The sequence below is a fragment of the Mangifera indica genome, chromosome 3, assembly GCF_011075055.1.
Source record: "Mangifera indica cultivar Alphonso chromosome 3, CATAS_Mindica_2.1, whole genome shotgun sequence".
NCBI lineage: Eukaryota > Viridiplantae > Streptophyta > Magnoliopsida > Sapindales > Anacardiaceae > Mangifera > Mangifera indica.
This window is the reverse complement of record NC_058139.1, coordinates 6,319,062-6,342,474: the sequence shown is the minus strand read 5'-3', so window position 1 is coordinate 6,342,474 and position 23,413 is coordinate 6,319,062. Positions and strand designations below refer to the sequence as shown.

The window sequence follows — 23,413 nt, the reverse complement described above, 5'->3', positions numbered from 1 at the left end:
AATAAACTCTATTGTTTTTCAAACTTTTCTTTTGGGAGTCTTCTCATTCTTATTTGGAACTGATCTGGTCAGAAAACGGGCTTACGAGAATTATATTCCGTTGAACGAGCACTTTCAATGAACGTAGAGAATCCCACTACAAAGGGTACATCCTCCTCGGCTACACCCCACCAAATACGGAAACGTTCTTTTTTTCTTTCAGGAAAAAACACATTTTTGTCTTGACCAGCAACGGGCAAGAAAGCTGCTACTAGATTTTATTGGCTATCACAGAAATAAAGATTTTGAAGAGATGGAATATTAAGGCTCGACTAATCTCAACAGGATTGCACTGAACCAGTATGGATATATAGGGTTCACTTCCCAAGTTATGTGTTATATATTGTAATTGTGCTTTTTATACGAAAAAATAACCAACAAAGAACTAAACGTTCAACGGAAACTATTATCAAACACAGATAAATCTTTTTGACATACTTGGCAATGACAACAATTCAAAGTTTCAAACTATTACAATTAGGCTAAACCAAAACCACATCATCTCAGCGGAAAGGCATTTAAAACAACCTAATTCCTAGTATTGACAACAGAGAACATGGGATAAGAACCACACCAAAACAGATGAGAAATAGTTTAATTCCAGGCAGTGCTTCACTTTCTGCCACTTGTTCCGACTCGAGGCTTGCCTTTAACCTCATTCTCCTGCATTATGATAAACACGTTCACTTGCTGTCTGTGATTGATATTATTCTTCTTACAAGTTACCCCATTTATGTTATGATTAAAATAGATGTACCTGTGGCAAGTGCAGATAGATATATGTCTTCGCTGTTGCCGGGTTGTGATTTTCTGCACCCTTACTCCAATCATAACACACCTGCAGAAAAATTCAAAATAAGAATTAAATATTATTAAGAAAGTTGCAGATTAATAATAAAGAGGGCCACAAAAAGCATCCAGCTCAGAAACCCAAATGATACCTTCCATAAAAACAAATACCAAAATATTGAATTGTCACTGGAGCATTATTTCCCCCACTGATAACGGTGAGGGAAGTAATGTACTTTTATTCTTTCTATTGATCTCTACAACATCAATCAACATTTTGGTATTTCGAATCTATAGGAATAACCAGACACTTGTTGCAGTTTAATCACTCAAAAAAAGAGTAGATGACATTTTTTCGATATATTAATAGTTATTATTAAACTTTCAGCTGATATTTATTATTATTATTATTATTATTAACAAACAGATAGACTCACCAGCAGAAATAAAAGTACATTCCCCTAACATGAGGGTAGGCCTATAAAAGGATGTGTGCCAGATGTAGAGAGAGAGGAGTGAACTTTACGATATTGCAATTGTGCATAACATCAGAAATTGCATCTTGCTATACATGCATAAGTGTGACAACAGGAAAAAAAGAGAGAAGCAGCCTAGTCTTAGAGAAAGAAATTGATATGACTTTAGGAACACGGAAAGAAAACATACCGAGTAGGCAAATATTGAGCCATCATTGTTGAATGTACTGCAGGGTATAGGCTGCCCACACCTTGACATGGCCTGAAATCATCAACAAGAAATTATTACATCAATGGATGATCCATTTAATATGAACTACAATGTGCTAGCATGATATGGACAAAACAAGATTGAACCTTGCCAAAAAAAGAAAAAAGTTCAGATGATAAGGAAATTTGAAAAGACCTTGAGCCTCTGCTTACTATCCTTGTCCCAGAAATTGAAAGCACCATCAGACCCAGCTGTTGCAAAAGTGTGATGTATCTGCAAACAAATGGCAGCTAAATGAGATTCTCAGGCACAGAAGACAATGATTCACCCGAGTCCAAAGTTTATAACATAACAATATTCATACTTATCTTCATCTTTACAAAGCTCAAACAATGACATAAGATAAAAGCAACAAAAAAAAAACCACATTGATCACCAAAAACTTCAAGGTGAAAAAGACATGAGCAAAGGGAACCAAGATTTTGCACTTGAAAGCCCTTCAATCCTGGAGGCACAAGAGATAAGAGAAGCAAATTTATTAAACAGATAGATAAACTGATATTACTCAGATTGATCCATTGCATTACGATTTTGAGTATGAGTGGAGGCTAAACAAATTTTCTCCAAGAGTTAGAATTGCTTCGAAGACAGTCTGCCTTTTAACTGTCCACTCCAGGTCCGGTAAACAGCTTGTTCCCAAATTGTATATCCCCCTTTCCATTGGTTTTTCTATGTGTTTTGTTTATCATAAAAAATGTGTGGAGTACATAAAGATTATGCAACAAATTGCAGATATAAAATTAAGAACTTTAGGGAGTAAAAGATGGAAATGTCATGAAAAAAGCAGAGTGCCTCACATGGTTTTCTAAATTTCCGACGATTCACCAAAAAAAAAAATCCATTTTAGTAACAGAAAAAGAAAAAAGTTCGTCTTATCAACTAACATGGGGCAATCATATTGGTAAAACTTTGCTGCACTGTAACAACTTACTAGAACAATATGAACAACTTCTCCAGCAATACAATTTCAGCAAATATAGATCAGAAATGATGTGTTTAGCTTCCAATGAAAAAGGATGAACATAGAAAAAAATTAACACTAAATGTCATTTCTCTAGATGGGAAAAAGAATATATTTATCTATTTCTTCATATAAATCTACTGTCCATCCTAACCTATGACATGATTAAAAAAATTTCTTAATCAACCAGTAACAGTGGCATGCTGTCAACCATAGACTAAACTTCATATAAAATTAGAAAGTACAAAGGTAACTTACAGGATGGAAGTTCAAAGAATTGACCGAGTATATATCATTGCCATCTCTGTGGCATTTGAATGTGAAATTCTTACTTTGCTGTGAATCATCCAGATGATGTACACCAACTCTTCCCTCTATTGAACCAACCTAGAAAGATCAAAACACCGTTTTCAATGATCAGACTTAACCGATCCACCATAGTATAAACGGAAAAAAGAATTGGAAGCAAAGGCAGTAAGCTCAAAAAGGAAGTAGTAAGAGTCAATGATCCTATACTGGGAAACAAGGAAAGAAAGAAACATTAGGTGGAACGAGAGATGGCCTCAGATAATTGCCACCAAAAACATATTCATTTCAAAATCAGGTACCCATGATCCTAACCAAATTTTGTGAGAATAAAGGTCACAAAAAGGAGTGGGGAATGACTGCAACCAAAAATAACTGAATACATACCAAAAAACCTTGCTGATCAGGAAAGGCAGCTACACATCTTGTCTGATACTTCAGGGGTGAAGGAATTCTTTTAAATTCAGTCTGTTAGCATTAAACTGTATTAGAGAAATTCAGAGGAGATGGTCATAAGTAATCTCCAACTCAGACAACTAGCATCTCAACAAAAAATAATAACTCATCACCACTCAAACATTTTCATATTCAAACATGAATCTGATATAACAGATTGTAACGCAAGCAACTTGTCACATCATCTTTGGTATCTTATGAAGAGATATCCGACATCCCCTTTATAAAACTGCAACTAAACTGAGTAAACGAATTAGCAGCTTTAATATGTTTCTCATTTAATTATAATGTGGGGATAAAATTTTGGGCTAATACAATCAAGTTAAACAGAGAACTAAGTAAAATTAACAAAATTTTGGCAGACAAGGGTAATTGAAAAGATGATTAAATTCTTATCCAAGAAAACATTGGGGAAAAAAATGAACACATAGGTGCAGTGCAAATCATCAAAAATCACTTAAAAATTACAACAATCAAACTCTTCTTACACATACCATATTGTAAAAGAATTTATTTAAATTATAAACAAGAGATGAGAAAGACAAGCACAATGATAACAGGAAATCAGTCTTTTTCAGCCTAAGTCTTGCAGAGCAAAAATGCCTACCAACTGAAGAACTTCCATACGCCTTTTATACAGGATAAAATGTGGATTACCCAAAAAAAATACTTTTAGTTTGAAGAAATTCAATTAGTAATTACATTTTCAATACACACTAAATGAGATGCTTAAAAAATAAAATTTTAAATACTAAGCAGGTTACCAGCACTAAAAGCAGTTGTTACAATTCAAAATACGAAATGCTTAAACTGCCCTCAATGATTTTTTTTGTTTGAATTTCATGATAAAACAATGCAATCACAGAACAAGAAAACATTACCTGTGGATTCTGCAAGTTAAAGACAATTAGATTTCTATCTGCGGTGCCAACAACCATCAGAGGATGCCTCACTGTTAATGCATAACAGCGATCAGGTAGTTGTTGAGTATGCACAGGGTTTGACTGCCTTGTATCCCAGTACCTAATCATAGATTGGACATCATAAAAAACACTCATCAACAACTGACACAAACAAGAAACTCAAATATGCAAGAACTTTATGGCATGGAAGTAACAGAGGCATGTTGAACCAAAAATAGTATGCACTGAAAAAACATGTCAGCTACAAGGAGAAGCTATACATTTATTAACCAAATCTTAATATTTATCACAAAAAAAAAGCATAAAGATAAACCAGAAAACACACAGAGACAGAAAGTGAGCATGAGGGACACACTTTCCACAACAATGAACACTTAGTTTAGGCATTTTCCTTTTCTACTAGTAATTATAAAAGCAGCGGAAAAGTTTGCCTGCCAGCAGTTTGAGGGTCCAAACCCAGCCATTTCCACCGCTTTCACTGTCAAATATACTACTAAATTTTAAAATTAAGAACAAAACGTGCATCAAGTGGAACAACCAACCTTCCACAAATAGGAATTCAAGTATCTGATCCCACCATTTAAAACAGATCATACAACTATCAAATGATCATTACTTCTTTTAAGGACGAGCAAAACTAGATTTAACTTTCTAGATTCACATATTGGCAAATAGGTGAGGCTACTTTCACATAGAATGAGGACTTATAAAATATGCAAGCCCTAAACCTAGAGTATGAGAAAAAAAAAAATACCATTTTTAGTTATAAATCTAAGCTTCATATCCAATAGATTCCAAACAAACAACAGGACAGGACTGACAAGTGAAGAGAAAGGAGAGAAAACAATACTTCAAAGTTTTGTCCCAGCTTCCAGTGACAAGTAGATTCATCTCTGGAACCCAGGCAACCTCTTTAATTGGTGCATCATGCATAGCAACAGTTACCGGCTGACCACCCGACAGCAGAGGCCACATCTTCACCTGCTTGTCACATCCTCCAGAAAATACAGTAGTCCCATCATCCTTCCATGTTGAGCACAATACCTTTAATATGGAAAGACAGAAAAAAGTTATAACATGCAAATATGAATTTCGCAAAAGAAACATGGAGTCATAACAACAACAACGAGGTTTAAAATTACCGGTTGGTCATGTGAAATTGATGCCTTGGGAACACTAGCCACATTAGCTCCATTGCGTGAAATTTCCCAACAACGTACCTGCCATATATCATTCATTGAATTGGGATGAATGTGAATACAGCAGAGGTTAACCAACAAATAGGAAGACACAGACTGCACAAGAGAGAAAAATCCACAAACCTGATTATCCCATGAAGTTGCAACCAAGAAATTGGCCTTGGGACTGAAACTAAGGCTTGAAACAGAATCACTTGGAGGTTGGGCAACCTGACATTCAAAGGTTTCACATAAATCCTTTTCTCTTCACAGAAACTATATATTAAAATATCATCACGGCTCCCTCAAGAATCCACTAGAAATGTGAAAACAGGGCAGCTTCAATCAAGTGAAAAAACTTCAGACTCATATAAACATTGAATATATAAGTTAAGCCCTAAGTTTTTCAGAACACTTCTACTTAGATTTAGTCTGATGTAATATCACACATGAGCCTAATAAGATGTTTAGTACGATGAATTGCCAAAATTTCTTCATATACGTTTTACATTTTGAGGATTTCAATAATTATTAATAAATCATATACACATGCAATTCTCTCCTAGAATTTAGTTATTTCAACAATTCCACCCTCCAAGGATAGTATTCATCAGAAAATATCCTATTATAACCTATTTCAGGACAAGCAAAATAATCTTTCCAGCTTCAGGCCAGGAACTGTAAGTAATATCACTAACATCATTGCATTCATGATAGTCCCATATAAGTTGACACACGCTTGGCATAAGATAAAATTAAACTAGAAGAATTATTACTAATGTTTCGGCTCACAGTTAAGCCCTATGAATAATCGCAGTAAATTCTTAAAATGTTAATAACGAAAAAGCTTTAATAAGTAAACTGAAAATAGAAAATAAATAAAAACCTCGAAGGATTTGTTAGGGTTTTGATTTATTGCAGCAGCGGCAGCACCGAAAGTAGCCATTGAAGGAAAGAGTAGTTTCAAATTTTATTAGTCAGAGTGTGATGTTAAGAAGGAGAGCGACCAGCTGAGTGAAAGGTAAGGTAGCGTGTGTGGGGTTTGAAAGAAGAAAGAAAGGCGAGGGGTATTTATACAGCGAAGAAATCTTGGGGTTTATATCTTTTGCGTTATATCCACGTCTTCATTTGTCGTGAGTTTTATCGAAATAAATAAAAGAGAAATTATAAAGGTACCGTAGCGAGAGGATTACTTAGATGCGGCCAATAAAATGGGCTCTGTTGAAATTGCCCGAGTAGATTTTACCATCTATGTTAATTCATTCGCCTAAGTTGCCTACTGAAAATTTTCAGCTCAAAATGTTTGATTTTTTTGCCTACTTTTTCAATCAACTTCATCTCTAAAATATGTTACAAGGTTAATATTAATTGATTTATTTGATTCTAAATCCTCATGAGTTTAAAATTGATGATTAGTTGATGAAAATCGACTCTGTGAAGTTGTTGAACTTCCATGATACGCAACTTTTTCATCTTGGCCTAACGATAATGAATGTTGTTATTCCCAGTCGTTTTGATCTGCTATTTTGAATACACAACACCAAATTGAACAGACATGGCACAGAAATGTTCAAAATAATGGAAAGCCATTGACAAACCCTACCAAAATCAGACGGCTTTATATCATTGCAAAAAAGATAGTACGCAGATAATGCTAAGCAAGCAACTGTTACTGGCAAGCAAAATTAACGGAAAAATAACATCAAAATTTGCAATACAGGGCATTGCAGGTCATTTGAGGTACAACTGTAATACAATTTCATAGATATATCATTGGCATAATCCTCACAGGTGTTTCCATGTATTCTTAATACTAATTCATCTTACGAATTAAATCATTGATTTGATCCTCACGATTTCCAGACTCTCCACCATCCTTGAACCGTTGTTTCTTCCCTAACAATCCTCCTTCTGGTTTGCTTAGTAGAAAAGGCCCCAAAAAATGGATCACCTCCTTAAAATGTGGACCAACATTGGCGATTTCATGTACTAAATCTTCGATGCACACCAGGCCATATTTACCCAGTGTCTGCCAGATTTAACAATGTTCAGAAATATAAAACAATTAGAGAAGTCTTCGATAATGTTCAGGTAAAAAGAATCATGCCAAAGATTAATATTGTGCATAAGAAAGAATAAAAAAATTTGAGCAAGATATATTCAATACCTGTTCAATAATGTTATTATCTGTCAGAGGAATACTTTGCTTCTCTATCTTTGCATAGCCCTTTTTGTATATTAGCTCCTTCACATTTGTAAGATTAGGGTATCTACCAAAATAAATAATTAAATACTATCAATACAATAATTACAATACTATAGCAATAAAAGTATTGGAAACCCTAAATTGGTTGACATTCTTAAGAGAGAATGGAAATGCAAGGTACTGCAGAAATCCAACCCTACTATACCATGGAGGTTGAAGCAACTTAATGTCGGGTGAAATGCACCAGGAAAACAGACATTATAACAATCTACATTGACTTAAAGCTAAGCATATTTAGCACACCTTAGAGCAAATTATCACTCCACACCCACGCAACATTTTTACAAATCATTTTCACTCAGTGATTAAAGATGGTAAACTAATGAAATGGTTTCCTGAATAAGCAGTTTGGTGAAAAAAAATAAATTACTGATCCATCAACACCAGCATTGACTCCCACATGGAGAACATAGACCAAGATGCTTACGAATTAATTATATTGGTAGAACTTGATCAGAGTTGTATCCTTCAACATAACACACTCATCTTTTTATTACCTAATTTCGGGATTATCAAATACAAGATACCAGAGTCATGTAGTTTCATCATCTAGCCAAATACATGTGATACTTGAGTATGCAGTTTCATGGGATGCACCTCATGTTAGAGGTTTTTCTTGCTAATCAACCAACAGATCATATCACAAGAATAATGGAAAGTAATGTTTGCCTCTCTTACCCATACGTGACATACGGCTCCACCTTTTGCAGCATTTCAAAGATCCCTTCACTAGCCATGGCAAAGACACCACTGAAGATTTTACTCAATCTTAGTTTGTATAAGATCTTCCTAGTTTTTGGGTGCATGTCATTTTGCCTGAATAAGATGATAGTGAGATATCAGAACCCGAATCAGAATAATGCAAAATTTTTTTAAGTAAATCACCAAAGAATGCAACCTACCCTTGAATACGTATGATAAAAAGCAATTTTGATTTTGGCTTCAGCAGCGCTGAATTTGCCCTTTTCCCTCTCTGTTTCATTCTAATAAGGTCCAGTTCCTATGTAGAGACTAGTGTCAGACCATATTACACTAAACAGAAAACTGAAATGTTAATATCCCATAAACATTAATAAAAGGGGCAAACACAAAGTAATTAAGCAAGCCATTAATAAAAAATTTCAGAAGAAAATAATTATTTTTTTGAGACTATCAAATTTCTTCAATCATGATAAAAAATTATCAAATTCTTAGAAATGAAAAAAATAACAAAAACTGGAGTTACTGTTAGAACGCTTTGTGAATGGTAACGACGCGCACAACAAACTAAATGCTCCATAACGAAATATGCCAACTCAAGTGCCAAAAATTGAAGTTGAAAACGCCAGAGATTTAATATATAATCCTTGAAAATCAAGTATTCGAATGAAATTTTACATTATAAATGTTGTTTCACAACCAGACAATAAAATAAGTCAATTTTAAAGCACCTTCACAGCGGTTAAAACACAAAGTTGGAAGGTCACCTGCGCTCTAAACTGTTTGATAAATTCCTCGGGTCTTTTAATATCCTCAACCTTCTTCTTCTTCTTATTATTCTGTCCATATTTTCCCAGCTCTAGCTGAGCTTTTCTCGTAAGTGCCAAAGATTCAGTACTTTTCCTTTTCTTCAACACAGTCTCTGATATATATGCCAAAGGCTTTGCCTCATCTTCTGCCATATCTATACCTACAGGCGTCAGCGTACAAGTCAGTGGCCGGCGACGTGTGTGGGCGTTTGAGGTTTTGGATGGTTAGAGACTTTGAATTAGGGTTTTGTTTGTTTTAGCCAGAATTTACAAACGGGTATTGGACGGTTTTATGTTGGGCTCAATTAGAATAATAAATCAGGGATATCAAAATTAAGGCCGAGGACTTATTCCAGTGTAGGTATGGGTTTTTAAAATTATATTCATACGGTTAAAAAAAGTTAAATTTTATTCATGTACTAATTATTATTAAATTTTTGTTGTTAAAAGTATTAATAAAATTATTATTTTATTAATAATATTTATTATATTTTTTTATAAACTTTAAAAAATAATAATTTCACTACTATTAAAAAATTTTTAGTTTTTAAAACTCAAAATTTCTCTCTCTAAAACTAAAGTTTTTTTCTTTACTTCTCCAACCATTATCTTTGATACTAATAATCTCTTCTCTTCACTTTAAAATGTTGATCAATGCACGACAATCTTTTTGAAAGAGATCTCTTCGTCGGAGATCATTGTGTATTGCCTAAAGTTTTAGTGTGAAAAGAGAAGACCATTGATGTTAGAGATGATGATAAGAGGGGCAAAAAAAAAAACCTCAGGTTTGGAGAGAATGTTATTTTTCAAAATTAGCAACTTTAAATATGAGTGAAATCGTTTATTTTTAAAATTTAAAGAAAAAATAATAAATATTATATTTTTTTAATATTATTAATAAAATAATAATTTTATTTTTTTCTTTGATAAAAAATTTTAACTATAGTTGGTTTATAGGTGAGATTTTAGAATTTTTAAATTTTATAGGTGTAATTTTAAAAACACATTAAAACTTGGATGAGAAATAGTTTTTTAGCCTTAAAGTAAATACCCTAACCTATGCAAAATTGACAGAAATGCCCATAATTTTACACACAGCTAAAATGCCTTTCTAATATGAAAAGGCGATTACCCCGTTTAGTAAGATATTTTTTCAAATCCACACAAACCCAGCGTGTGACAAACGTCTTCCTACAGCAGCAATTCTTAGCCAATTTCGATCATTTTTTGTCACCAAAATGGTTGAAAAAGTTAGTAAATTAATCTTTATCATATTTTATATATTTTAGCATAAAGATTTATGTGATTAGATGATTTTTGGGTTAAGGTTTTGAATTGAAAAAAAATTCTTCTAATATCAATTCATCAGTCAGATAAAGACAAATCATTTTTATATGATGAAATTGGTTTTGTGGGAACGTCGGTTGAGGAAAAAGAAGATGATGGGAGGAAAGACAACCTAGAACTTACCCTTGGGGGAGAAATGTAGTTTTAAAAGTTTAATAATGAGAGAAATTATTAGTTTTTTAAATTAAGAGAGAAAAATGATATAAATCTTTACAGTTTGCAAATATAATAATGATTTTATCTTTACTTCTAATAAAAATTTCTAATAAAAGATAGTTTATAGATTAGTATTTAAGTTTTTCATCTATGATCAATACAGTTTCTAGATTAGGATAAAATTTGGATAGAAAACAGTCATTTGGCCTTAAAAGTCTAAACATTTTATAATCAATAAAATTATATGTATTTATTTTATATACATAAATGAATATATATTTAATATATATTATTAAGTAATGAAATAATTTTGAATTAAAAAAATAATATTATATATTTATATATCCACCAGGGCATGCGCATATCAGTGCTATTTTATAATTATTTAACATCTAAACAGAAATAATCGGAATCTTTTTAAACTTTAGTTTCCGATATTTTCTTGATAAATTATTTTAATTTGACCTCACCGCGAATCCATTAACAAAGCACGCCGAGCCAGATTGACGAGATAGAATACCCTACAATAGGCAGCTTTATATTTCCTACAATCATAAGCTATAACGGCATTGTACCTCCAGGGCATTTTTTGCAATAACGTACAACTTTTTGTCGTAATTTACTCAAATTTATAACACAGGATCAGATTCGTCCCAGGCTAATAGATTAGCGATTAAGCAATCGGCCTGATTGCCGTTGTGGGCAGACAATCTGTCTCCATCTCCGAACAACCCCTAAATCCGAACATTTCATTCATTCTGTGTCTCATATTTAAACAAGCAAAGCAAACAACAAAACTCTAAAAAAAAAAAAAAGAAAAATATCTAAACAATCGAGGAGAAGAGTTTTGAGAGATTGAATTGCCGTTCGACTATGGAAGTACCGAGCTCATGGGACGCGTTACGCAAACAGGTTCGTTTCTCTTTTGATTTTGATTCTTATTTTCTCAGATTTCGTGCTGAGTTCTATTTGGTTGCAAAAAAAATTGGAACTAAATTGTGGAATTGTTTACGATATCGAGCATTGCGATTAATGTTAGATGAATTACATACTATTGTTTGATTGCATTGGATAACCAATAATTTGACTCGATTAATCTGTGTTACAGTTTGGTACTTAATTAATCTGGTAAGTTTTCTAGATGGTGTGCGAGATTTGGAAATTTAGGGAATAAGAATTATATGGATCTGATGTTATTTGCGAGATTCTTTTGAAGGCATTAAGAATTCAGTTGTCCATTGACCTCAAAGTATTTCTAATTAAGGAGATTGGTTACCTTAAAGCTGTGTCTGACTTTGTAGAGAATGAAAGGCTGGAAGGAAAATCAAATTGTTAACTTATTAGATCCTTTATAAGGTTAGAAGTTTGTTTGGTGTGAGGTGAAATTAGTATTTCTGCCTCATTGATGTGCAGCCTTGCTTTCTTCTGATGAACATTTAACTTAGGAATTTCTTGTGGCTATAGTTAGGTCAGTGCTTCTATTTTGTATTTAAATCAGGTAGTTCTTGTATATCAATAAAGGAGAGCTGTCTTTCCTGATCATGAAAAGAATTGTACTAAGTCGCTGGTGTAACTTGGTGCAATCATATGTTGGCTTCTGATTGGAGATGTTTCCCTTTTTTTTTTTTCTGGATAGCAAGTCATATGACATGTTTAACTGTCTTCCAAGGTGGGATGTGATGTGATTTGCTTCTTTGCAATCAGCTTCCTGTCCACCAGAAAGGGTCTTGTCAATATTGCATTTGTTATTGTAGCACAGTGGTTGATAAAAGATGGATGGATTCTTGTTCTGTTAATTAGGTCCTTGAGTTGTTCCTTGTATGGTGCTTCACAAGATGAAATGAAGACTGTGTTTGTTTTTCCTTATTTTGGGGATGGTACAAGTACAATGAAGGACTACATGAGCAAGGGTCTCTTCACTTCTACATGACACACCAAGAAGGAGACAGATTTTTTAATCTATAATCCCTCCTTTGGATTACTTTTTCATGCGAATTAAATGTGAGAGAAGTCAAGCATAACATTGATGGACTACAGATATTCTTTGGTCCCCATTAATTGTGAATTGCAAATTTGGTTTCCCCAGAGAAGTCTGTTGATGACAATTTCTTTCATATTTATTCTTACCTAGGCTAGATTGCTGCAGTTCCTGAAATTTGAACTTCCTTCTTGTGGGATCACTGGATCAGGGATGACATGAATACTATTATGAAGTTGAAAACCATAGTTAAAAATTGGGGTTTAATGGCCTTTGTTAGATTCCAGTGACTATGACCTTTACTTGACCAAATATACAAATTAGATTGATTTAATTTTAGGCTTATTGTCTGTCTAAACTCTAAAGTTTCTTATAAAAAATAATAGAGGCACATTGGTTGTCTTATTCCAGTGATCATGACCTTTGAGTATAGCAAACAGAAAATGAGATTGTTCTTAAATTTAGTGGCACAAACACTCTCAAATCTTAGGAAAGGGGTAGTTTGTATAACTTCCTTTAAAAATTCTTTTGATATAATCTTAATCTCATCTAAATTACCTCCTGACACATATTTCAAAATTGGATTGGTTAAAATGATAAGCAATGTTGGTTTGTCTTTGGGGATGCAAGAACATAAATCTTAGAGAACAGGTATATTATAAGAACTTTGCAGATTTCTTGTGAAAACTGTTTGCTCACCTGTTTTGCTGTTGTAGTTCCCATTTTTAAACTTTGAATTGGTTGACAACTTCGCTTTAATTTCTGCTCAGTTGAATTTATTTATACTTAATATTTCTTGCCAAGGTAATCTCATTATTATTTATCTTTTAAGCAAATGATTGATTTATGAATAATTTCAGGCAAGAAAACTGGAAGCACAGTTGGATGAGCAGATGAATTCGTATCGAAAGCTTGTTTCCACTAAGGTCTCTAGTAAAGTTGATGCAGCAGAGAATGATCTTGAATCTGGGATAGAAAGACTACTAAAACAGCTACAACAAGTCAATATTCAAATGCAAGATTGGGTTTCATCTGGAGGATCTGAAATGGTTTCTCACACTCTAACTCGTCATCAGGAAATTCTCCAAGATCTTACTCAGGTATCATGGCTTCTTAATTGACCTTTAGCAGGTGTGACTGAACTTGAATGACATTCTGTTATTTGAACTGGCGTGCAGATGAACATTGATCTTTTGTATAAATGCTACTATAATATCTTAGTTGCTTGAGTCTGACATCTGTCTTCAGTGCTCAGCTTTAAACTATGTTCTCTGCTCCTTTTCTCTATATAAAAATACATGTAATACTTTTCTTGGGTTTTGTGGTTCAACAGGAAGAAATGTAACTGCAATCTTTTCCCTTAACATATATGACTTTCTTCACTTCATTATTTTCTCTCTAAATAAAAATACATGACAGACTTACTGGGTTTTGGATTAAGGAGAAGCCATGGAGCTGCTGATCTTTTTCCTTAATACATGACTCTCTTGTGTCTTAAAAGTGGTTATACCAGAGTTTTATGGCTTCCTATTGAACACTATCAATAACAAAGTAAAACAGGTTTAATTTTTCTTAGAGCTTGAACCGTGGAGATCTGATTTCTTAATGTTAGATGTGAGTTTAGCCTTATTGTGTCATTAATGCATAATACTTTTTGAAATTGGATAATTATGCAGTTTGAGATTTTTTCAAATTACTCATTATATTTCTTACATCATTCTGTTTGTCAAACAAGTTAGTTTCTAGAACTTCATATCATCAACACATCTTGTAGTTTGTAAATACAATCCGTCCATTAACAAATTAGTTCTTCAGGTTTGTTGTTGTATTTATGCCCGTCTTCATTTTTAAAGACAAGGATTTAGACTTTTTAGTCTTGAGATGTGGGATATTGATCAAAATACACCTTTAAAGTTCATTTAAAGCTCTTCATTTGTTAATGGAGAGTTTTCAGACTTATGGCTAGGTGAAGGTAGCATGTTTGACCAGCTTAGTTTTTTGAATTTTCGGTTAGTTGATTTTGCTTTTGTTTGGTATGAGCTATTAGATTGCACCAATGGGCACCAACTTCTTGTTAGACATGATTGAAGTGCAGGAATTTTATCGTCTCCGGTCCAGCCTTAAAGCTAAGCAAGAACATGCTTCACTCCTCGAGGATTTTAGGGAGTTTGATCGGACTAGATTAGATTTGGAGGAAGGTGGTGGTTCTGCAGAACAAGCTCTCCTTAAAGAGCATGCATCCATTAGCCGAAGTACAGGACAGGTATGTATACGAATTATTCTTGTTCTTGTTCTTCCTCTTTTTTGGTTAAATTAAGTGGCAATATATATATATATATATATTCTCTCATAATGAAATGATGCTTTAGATTGCCATGACATTGTAGACTTCATTATGACAATTGGTTAGTTTGTCTGTAAAGAATGAGGAACCAAAGAATAAATGTATTGTGCAATCTCTTTTCTGTTTTTCTTCCCCTTATACCCAAATTCTGCAATCCTTCTTACATGCTCTCTGAGTTCTAAATTGGGACTACTTTTGGGCCCTGCAACTTTAGTGGCCAGAAAACTTCTAGAATATAAATATCGTTAGTTGGTGGCCCCAAGGGGATTTGTACCACAAAGCTCAACCCTTTGAATTATCTATCTTTTCTGTTTCTAGTCACCATATGTGCTTCCAGGTTATCTTCAGTGATATAATATGTTTCTGTTGAGCTGTCTTGATTAATATGTAGGTGCTCTAACAAGCTGTAACAGAATCTCTAGATACCAATAAGGTGGATTGGCAATTTTGCATCCAATTCTAATTATCTTACTGTTTTTTGGGTTTGCTAAATAAATTATTTATACTTCTTTTCTGTATATCTGTTATCATCCATTGAAAGATGATATGCTTAAAGAAAGGTAGCTGCCAATCTGCAAATGTGGTGTTTTGTTTGGAAAGTTAATACATGATGATGGTTGATAGTGGGAAGTTTTTGTGGATGGAATTAATTTTAATTACAATGTTTTGTAATGTTGAGTATGCTGGAGAATCCAAAGTCCGAACACTCCACTAAACACAAATAGATAGTGAATAAGTATAAGGAATCTGATTTTATTTATAAACTTAGCTGGAGAATCCCACTATTTTCACTCAACTGCTACAAATTACAATCAGATAGCCTACAAAGAGCAGAGACAAGAAGCAGCAAAACGGAAATTCTCACAGTTTGAGAAGCCAGAGACCTCCCTAGCACAAGCTATCAAAATATTCTCCAATATCGCCAACAATCCAGCCTTCCTCCAAAGAAGTACCCACTTGTATCTCTCTCCTTTCAACCAGCTGCTACCACGTTGCCCAATTACCTTCTCATGAATCTTTCAAGACCATTTCAGCCCTCAACTGATTTTCTCATGTATGTGCTACTCTATTCCTCCTTACATTGACCTTAAGAGGTCTTACAATCTTCAAGCCAGTTGCCCAAGCACAGGATCAAGATATAGAAGTAGCATTAAAATAAAACTATTGATTGAATTTGTTTGTTAATGTATTAAGATGAAGAGTTGCAGAATTTCTATGGAGGCACATTATCTGGAATATAATTAAAAGAAAGGATATTAAGCTGCAAATGTTTACTGCTATTTATTTCCGTTATAGCTTTTCATCAAAATTGTCTATCATATTCTGGTGCTGCAGATGGATTCTGTGATTTCACAAGCTCAAGCGACTCTTGGTGCACTGGTTCTTCAACGTTCAACTTTTGGGGGCATCAACTCAAAGCTCAGTAATGTTAGCAGCCGCCTTCCCTCGGTATGAACTTTTCTTAATGTGGTTATCCAATATCTTAAATACTAATTTATTGTATTTCAGAGCTAATTTATCATATCCATGAACTGGAATTTGAATCTTATTGCTTTCCATGGCATTTGGACTCATAAAAAGAGTTAAGAGGCATGAGAAAAGGATTAGTCACATAGAAAAAGAGTCCAGATTTTGAAATATACTATAAATGACGTTTCAATACATTATACATAAATGCATTGAATGATGCTGAAAGAAATTGCAAATGGTTCAGGAATCAAGTTGACATCATTTAACACAGAGACAAAACATATGGGAATGATCACATACCTATAAGACCAATCTGCCTTAGCATATATTTTTGTTTGTATTCTTTTTTCTTTTTTGGGCCAATATTGAACTGCTAGTATCCCTGTATTGATCAGTGCACTCCATTGATAAAACATTGCAGGTAAATAACATTCTTTCAGCAATAAAGAGAAAAAAGTCAATGGATACCATCATTCTTTCTCTCGTTGCATCCGTATGCACATTTCTGATTTTTATCTATTGGTTGACAAAGTGAGAATCTGATGATACCTTATCTTGATGCTTTATAATAGTGGGTTAAAAGAGGCTGCTCTTCTGTTGTTATACTATTGTGAAATTGTTACCTCTTGGTAGTCCATTGTGTTTTCTTCATCTCTATAACAGTAAAGCTCAGAACAACGGATTTGTAGACAGACCTATCATGTGGTAAGTGAAAGTGTCAGTGTCAGACACAAATGTTATTTTTCTGCATCATCGCCACAGTTTTAATTTTCATTTGATTCCTGAAAATAGTGATTCGCACATAAGCATCATCTTATATCCCTGGACAATGAAATGTTAATCCTATATATTTTTTTTGGCAAATATTATATTAGATCCTTGTTTCTGGGAAAATAATTAATCAAGAATAGTATAAAGTCTAGGCAAATAGTGTAAAAGATGCAAAGAGATTGAAGGGGGAAGAATGTGAGGGGCCTTTTCAACTCATGTCATGAAAACAATTGAAAGGTTCCCAAGATTGAAAGATGGGGTAATGCTAAATTTTTGTTATCTTGAGTAATTTTGTAATGTTGGATGAAAGGCAAATCATCATAGCAATGATACTTTTCTTATAGTGATATGCCTATGTTTTGGGATACTATTGTACAAATTTTAGAGGACTTCCATATTCATTTGTCATTCATCTTAAATATTTTTGCTTTTGATTAAATGCTATTCCATTTTTTAATTAAGAGGTAATATGATGAAAGTTGTAAGCTATTTTTGAAATTTTGATAGTTTTTAAATTAGCAAAACCTCAAACCAAATAATAAGTGAAAAATCACGATTTAGTCTGATTTAGATCATAGTTCATACCTTAAAATGGCCAAAGTTGAGGATCCTTCATAATTGTATTAACCAGCATCTTTAACACAACTGCTGAGAAGAACGGCGCTATTGCCTGTAGAAATAGAATCTAATTTTGCAGATAGAATTGCACAATTCAAATCAATTCAATGTTCCACAAATTATAAGATAGCAGTGGGTGGATTTAGCATCTTGCCACAATCAATAAATTCAGCACAAACTCCAGACAAGAAATATAGAATTCAGATGATCAAATAACAACATTCGAATGAACCTTTTCAGAAGATGTTGTCATACTTAATTAAGAAGAACAATGATAAACAACACTAAACAATAACTAAAACGCGAATGACAGACCATATCATTCTACCCCTTCCAAACCCCACTCAGCAATCAGCATTCTTTCTTCCCAACATGTGGATTTTGCTTGCACGAAAGAATGCAAGCAGAAGTAGGTCTTCAAGATGAAAATCAATTTCCAGAGAAGCAGCAGGCAGAGCAATATCTAATCGATGAAAATTGTTGTCATTTGGATGTAAGTACAATAGCCTCATGAATATCAAAGCAAGTTCAAAAACTAAAATATTGCCGTTTGCAGCAACATGTTTATTTCCCTTCTCACCCAAACAAACTATTTATGGTTTCATTCTCACCCTTTTACTAAACAGTAATGAAATATTCATTCCTCTATCCACCCAAGATTCAAGTCTTAAATTTTTTTTATTTTTATAAGAATAAATTTGTCATTTTCCCCCCTCTAACACTAAGCGATATAAGTGATACAATCTTTTAGATTTTGAAGATCCATTTAATATAAAATGTAAAAAGTTATCATCCACATCCAAATGATAAATTCAAAAATCTCAGGAGTAATCTTACCAAACTCCTAATTTTAATACGTGATGGGTACATAACATTAGAAGTCACTTTACATTATATTCATGAATTTAATGTATAAAATCCCTTTCAATACAAGAAGATGTGACATCATTTAATTATAATATACCAGTAATTAATTTTTTATATATATATATATATTGTAATAGAGATAGAAAGAGAGACGTAGAGATCTAAGAAAAGAGATTTGGATTCAATTTGATAAGATAAAGGAAGCCAAAGAGCCAATAAAAGAGGAATCGTATTGGCTTTTTCTCAGCAGTATGCAAAACATATCATCTCAAAAGCATGCACTTAGTATTATATTCAATCTTATAAACTTATATATGACTTTCTTCAGCAGTAGTTAATTTCATTAATTTGAGAGAAAATTTTTATGCTGACGATAATCCATCTTTTAAAGTTTCAAGCTTCATAGGACAGCACTATGGAGGCATTCAACCTCTCTCCACATCAACTTCTTCATCTCCCACTTGTCCCCTCACCCTTCTCCTATTAACATGTGGGTACGTAGCTTCGTTTTCATTTCGATCCTCTTCCTTTTAATGATCTTTTCCAAGTTACATGAGATCCTCCAATATATTTTGAACAGTGTGCATTCTAGTCTAATGTTCTTCAACTTTGTCTTCTTTCAATCGATATTATCAATTGGCTCTGGCTTCATAGGTGGAGACTTTACAAAGACGACGACTTCTTTTAGCTCAAATAATGTGCAGCAATTACAAGAAAATTGAGATTAGAGAACAGAGATTTCGCAAAATAATTAACCTAACTATTTTTATGTGAAACCTCAGACATTATAAAGTGCTGAGCTGCACGCTTTCATCTTTTATTGTCATCAAAATATGCAATTCTATCAAATCTCATGTCTCAATATATGAACTCTTGATTTGAAGAATTCTTATGAGGTTTCAATTTGCAATTTACTTCTATCATGTTCCCACCGACACAATAACTTTAAGCCAAGAAAATCATTTGGGAATCTTAAAAATTTTATCTATATCTTAGGCATGCTTGTGTTTAAAGATTACCCTAATTATAATTAATTAATAATCCATTAAAATATGCATAGAGACCCTTTTTAGGTAGAAGATATTTTAAAGAATTTATAAATCATTTACATAATCTTATATTATAATCCTAAAATTATCAATCACATGACACGTCATTATTTGTGCATAAAATTGTGTTATAGTATTATTCATTTTGTTTTTTTAAAAGATATGAATTATCTTAACATTTATCTTAGTGTATTAGTTTTAAAATTAAAGCTTAAGTATACTACAATGAATTTCAATATCACACATATGGGTGTTAAATTACTATTTTCAACCGGAATTTGGATGACAAACAATGAAACTGATTGAAATTAGGACAATTAAAGGGAGGGTTATTGTTCCTTGTAGCAATGGTGTTGATGGTGGTGTGGTGTCATTTGAGTTTTGCGAAAGGTGGATGCGGTGCCGTTTTGAGAGGAGTGGAGTTCAAAGTAGGATAGTGAATTGCCGTTGTAGGATTTTGAGTGGGGTGAGGAAGAGATTGGAGAGTGATAGGAGAATGAGAGATGGGGGAATGGACGGTGGGGATTTGAGGTTGGCCTGTAGAAAAGGAGGAGTGGCGGTGGTGATGTGGTAAGTAATGAATGTCGGAAAGTATAACTAATAATACTAAAAGAATAATTTCCATTAACTTATTATGTATGGAATAAAAAAAATTAATTTTTAAAGTTAAAACCTATTTTGATAAATAAATATAAAAATAGATTTTTTATATTTAAAGAACAACTAATAATTAGAAAATGAATATATCGTCCAAAACTCACGATACAAATAAATTAAGAATAGTGTTATGTGGATAAATAATTATGTGTAATTATATAATTAGATAATTAAAAAATAAAGATAAAACAATACTAAATTATATAGTGATATATTATTATTTATATATAAAATTATATACAAAAGTTATACAAATAATTTTATTAATAAATTAATTATCATGTCAAAATTTCGTAGGCCAATCTTTCATACGGAAATATATAAAAAATTGTTCAAAGAATATTAAAAATTTGAAACTTGTGATTTCAAATAAAACTTATCCTAAATCACGAAATTGACCTATATATTCTTTTATTATTTCCGTATAATGCTAAAATTATTATATCGGTAATAAAAAAAATTATCATGAAAACTTTGTAATTTTCTTTCTCTTTCTCGTTATCATAGAAATCCATCATTTTGTTATTGTTTTTCCCTGAATACAATATTCTTAATTATTATAAAAATAATCAAATAGCAGAAGATCATCAATCATTCTTCAAAACTGACTGAAGTTTTTGTCATCTTTAAATCTGTCCAACCCACATCGACTGGTCTTCAATCTAAGGAGACATTCTTCTGTCATCAACCAATCTAAATCTTCTTTTCTTTTTTGTTTTTTTTTCTGTTATTATGTGCTTAAGCTTTCCTTCATTCGTTGCCCATACCTTCTGCTTGTCCCTTTCCTTTATAGGAGAATAAAATAGAAGGGCAAAGAGCGATGGAAGGCCAAAGAGTGATGGAGAAATAATAAAAAAAGATTAAAGGCAGTTCTCACTTCTCCATCAATTGTCAATGAATTATTTCTCAAGAAAATGTTAAAGATAAAAAAGTGGGCAAAGAAAGGTCCTATTGAAACTATCATTTCTGGTAGGATTATGCATGATTAATTGCAGGCTTTAAAGTCTAACAAATTCTTATTAGCCATGCAAAGATGTGATTGCACTATAATTTTTCGTTGGCCTTAATGCTTCTTTCTTTCACTGTGGAACCGTACCTAACATTTTCAATCATAAATGTTCAACCATTTGTTCTTATTATGTTTTCACTGTTGCCCTTTGGAGAATTCTAGTTAGGGGGGCATGTCTTGGGGATCATGAATGATCGACATCTGTCAATACTACATCGTGTGAGAGATATTTAATTCCATAAAAATATTATATTTTCTTTAACCATAAAATCATGACTTAACCTAATTCCTTCAATGAAAAATTAAAGCACAAATACTAGTCGGAATGCACTAGATTAGACTACTAAATCTAGCACATTTAATATTATCTAACATGCTTTAAATTTGCTCTTTAAATAAAATATTTGTATTTCCAAAAACTAGGGTTATTTGTATTCCAATCAAAATACGATTCACAATTGTTGTTTCCAATGAGCAATTGTGAGAAATTTGTTCATGCCATGCTACGAAAGAGATATGCATATGGGGTTTAATTAAATAATAAAATTATGTATATCTATTTTGGATATATAAATATATATTTATATGTGTCATCATGTGATTGGTTCATTTTAAATTTAAGATAAAATAATATTCAATCATATAATAATACATATAAATATGTATATATTTATGTATCTAAAATGGATACTTGTAATATTACTCTTAATTAAATTAAAAACATATATACAAAAAAAAGCTTGGCGTTTCATGGAAGACTATCTCAAAGTGGCTAAATTTGCAGGTTCCCACATCCTAGAAGTTTAGGCAAAATGAAGATTAATTAATATGATTAACTTTGAACAATTTTTGTTTATTCCAAATTTGTGCATGCTTTGTTTTCTTATTACGGATGTTTGAGTTAAAGCAATTGATCAATCTATAATTTAATCAAGGGATTCCATGATCGAAAAACTAATTTTGGTATTGGGAGATTGATTATTTTGAGTATTAATATTTGATAATTGGATGAATCTCATGCAATGCTACTATAACAAACCATTCATCTTATTATTTATCATTTATTTGTTGCATAGATAATAAGGTTATACGTCGTATGATGCCTTAAATGGTGAATGTCCCGTTGTAATACTTAAACATTGATTGTAGGCAAAATCGATACGAGTAACCTTGACATCCTAATCTCTAATATGTTTGCTCATCAAAGTCCTTAAGATAATTCTCGAAGTTCTATTGGTGATCTCAATTTGATTATCAGTTTATAGATGATGACAGGTGCTAAATAAGAGCTTAGCTCCAAGTCTTCCTCATAATGTTTTCCAAAAATGACTTAAAAATTTTATATTTCGATCAGATACTGTAGTCCCAGAAAACCCATGAAACTTTACTGTCTCTTTAAAGAACAATTTGGTTACCTCTGAAGTTTCATCAGTTTTGTTGCATAGAATAACTAGATTTGTGTACTGCTACTAACTAATCATTGAAAAGCTTCTTCAGCTCATACCCAAAAAAAAAAAGGTGCACATATGTTCCCTCATAAATTTCCATCAAATTAATTACAATAATACTATATACATAATTCTATACATGAATAATAATGTATCATTACATGGTTAGATATTATTTTATCTTTAATTTTTAATTATTTAATCATATAATAACACATTATTATTTGTGTATATAATACTATTTAATTAATAAATGCAACACCCTTCTCTCTCTTAATTTTTATTTATTTTATCATATTTTATTTCTAACAATCGATCACATAATAATTATGTGACATAATTTTATTAAATTACGATATATGCATAGAATCTTAAGACTTTACCACATATACTTCTGTTAATAGAAACATTTTATTCAGTAAGTCTTAACTACACAAAGACCGAGTAACTGTAAATGCACATGGGCTTTATTACCGTGTCAATGACACTTCACCTCTCTTTCTATTAAATTCTGGAGGGTTTCCAA

The 23,413-nt window shown here is 32.5% G+C and overlaps 4 protein-coding genes and 1 long non-coding RNA gene across 7 annotated transcripts in view; 2 read left to right on the top strand and 3 right to left on the bottom strand.

Annotated features, from left to right (window-relative positions):
• The window catches only part of LOC123211714 (uncharacterized protein At2g39795, mitochondrial-like), a 59,167-nt gene that overhangs the window by 29,455 nt on the left and 6,299 nt on the right, over positions 1 to 23,413 (bottom strand). The gene's annotated exons all lie outside the window — the stretch shown is intronic.
• LOC123211712 (protein RAE1) lies at positions 426 to 6,474 on the bottom strand. Of its 2 annotated transcripts, XM_044630556.1 has the most exons (11): positions 6,286 to 6,470; positions 5,544 to 5,630; positions 5,364 to 5,441; positions 5,072 to 5,265; positions 4,180 to 4,321; positions 3,230 to 3,310; positions 2,795 to 2,923; positions 1,711 to 1,788; positions 1,495 to 1,566; positions 797 to 877; positions 426 to 702 (listed from the first exon to the last, which is right to left on the bottom strand). In XM_044630556.1, the coding sequence occupies exons 1-11, from the start codon at positions 6,343 to 6,345 to the stop codon at positions 652 to 654; spliced, it is 1,053 nt and encodes a 350-aa protein (XP_044486491.1). In that variant the 5' UTR covers positions 6,346 to 6,470; the 3' UTR covers positions 426 to 651. The 2 variants fall into 2 exon arrangements, with proteins under 2 accessions (XP_044486491.1, XP_044486492.1); XM_044630557.1 differs by lacking the exons at positions 426 to 702; positions 797 to 877 and adding an exon at positions 1,272 to 1,393 and having other exon boundaries at positions 6,286 to 6,474.
• Positions 7,049 to 9,453, bottom strand: LOC123211716 (60S ribosomal protein L7-1-like). Its single transcript, XM_044630563.1, has 5 exons — positions 9,132 to 9,453; positions 8,568 to 8,665; positions 8,344 to 8,481; positions 7,567 to 7,669; positions 7,049 to 7,428 (listed from the first exon to the last, which is right to left on the bottom strand). The coding sequence occupies exons 1-5, from the start codon at positions 9,324 to 9,326 to the stop codon at positions 7,213 to 7,215; spliced, it is 750 nt and encodes a 249-aa protein (XP_044486498.1). The 5' UTR covers positions 9,327 to 9,453; the 3' UTR covers positions 7,049 to 7,212.
• On the top strand, positions 11,339 to 17,218 carry LOC123211717 (Golgi SNAP receptor complex member 1-1). The gene is made up of 5 exons (XM_044630564.1): positions 11,339 to 11,588; positions 13,515 to 13,754; positions 14,750 to 14,917; positions 16,334 to 16,447; positions 16,890 to 17,218. Exons 1-5 carry the CDS (start codon positions 11,550 to 11,552, stop codon positions 17,001 to 17,003), a joined length of 675 nt encoding a protein of 224 aa, XP_044486499.1. The 5' UTR covers positions 11,339 to 11,549; the 3' UTR covers positions 17,004 to 17,218.
• LOC123211720 lies at positions 19,081 to 19,610 on the top strand. The gene is made up of 2 exons (XR_006501460.1): positions 19,081 to 19,218; positions 19,305 to 19,610. It is a non-coding gene; the product is annotated as an uncharacterized LOC123211720 (long non-coding RNA).

Coding starts and splice junctions, on each gene's coding strand:
- LOC123211712 (XM_044630556.1), bottom strand. CDS start 6,345: ATGGCTACTTTCGGTGCTGCCGCTGCTGCAATAAATCAAAACCCTAAC. Junction 1,789..2,794: donor ATTCTTTGAACTTCCATCCT/GTAAGTTACCTT, acceptor ATTTGTTTGCAG/ATACATCACACTTTTGCAAC. Junction 703..796: donor TCTATCTGCACTTGCCACAG/GTACATCTATTT, acceptor ATCATAATGCAG/GAGAATGAGGTTAAAGGCAA.
- LOC123211716 (XM_044630563.1), bottom strand. CDS start 9,326: ATGGCAGAAGATGAGGCAAAGCCTTTGGCATATATATCAGAGACTGTG. Junction 8,482..8,567: donor TTTATCATACGTATTCAAGG/GTAGGTTGCATT, acceptor CATCTTATTCAG/GCAAAATGACATGCACCCAA. Junction 7,670..8,343: donor GAGCCGTATGTCACGTATGG/GTAAGAGAGGCA, acceptor TTATTTTGGTAG/ATACCCTAATCTTACAAATG.
- LOC123211717 (XM_044630564.1), top strand. CDS start 11,550: ATGGAAGTACCGAGCTCATGGGACGCGTTACGCAAACAG. Junction 14,918..16,333: donor TTAGCCGAAGTACAGGACAG/GTATGTATACGA, acceptor CTGGTGCTGCAG/ATGGATTCTGTGATTTCACA. Junction 16,448..16,889: donor TTAGCAGCCGCCTTCCCTCG/GTATGAACTTTT, acceptor AAAACATTGCAG/GTAAATAACATTCTTTCAGC.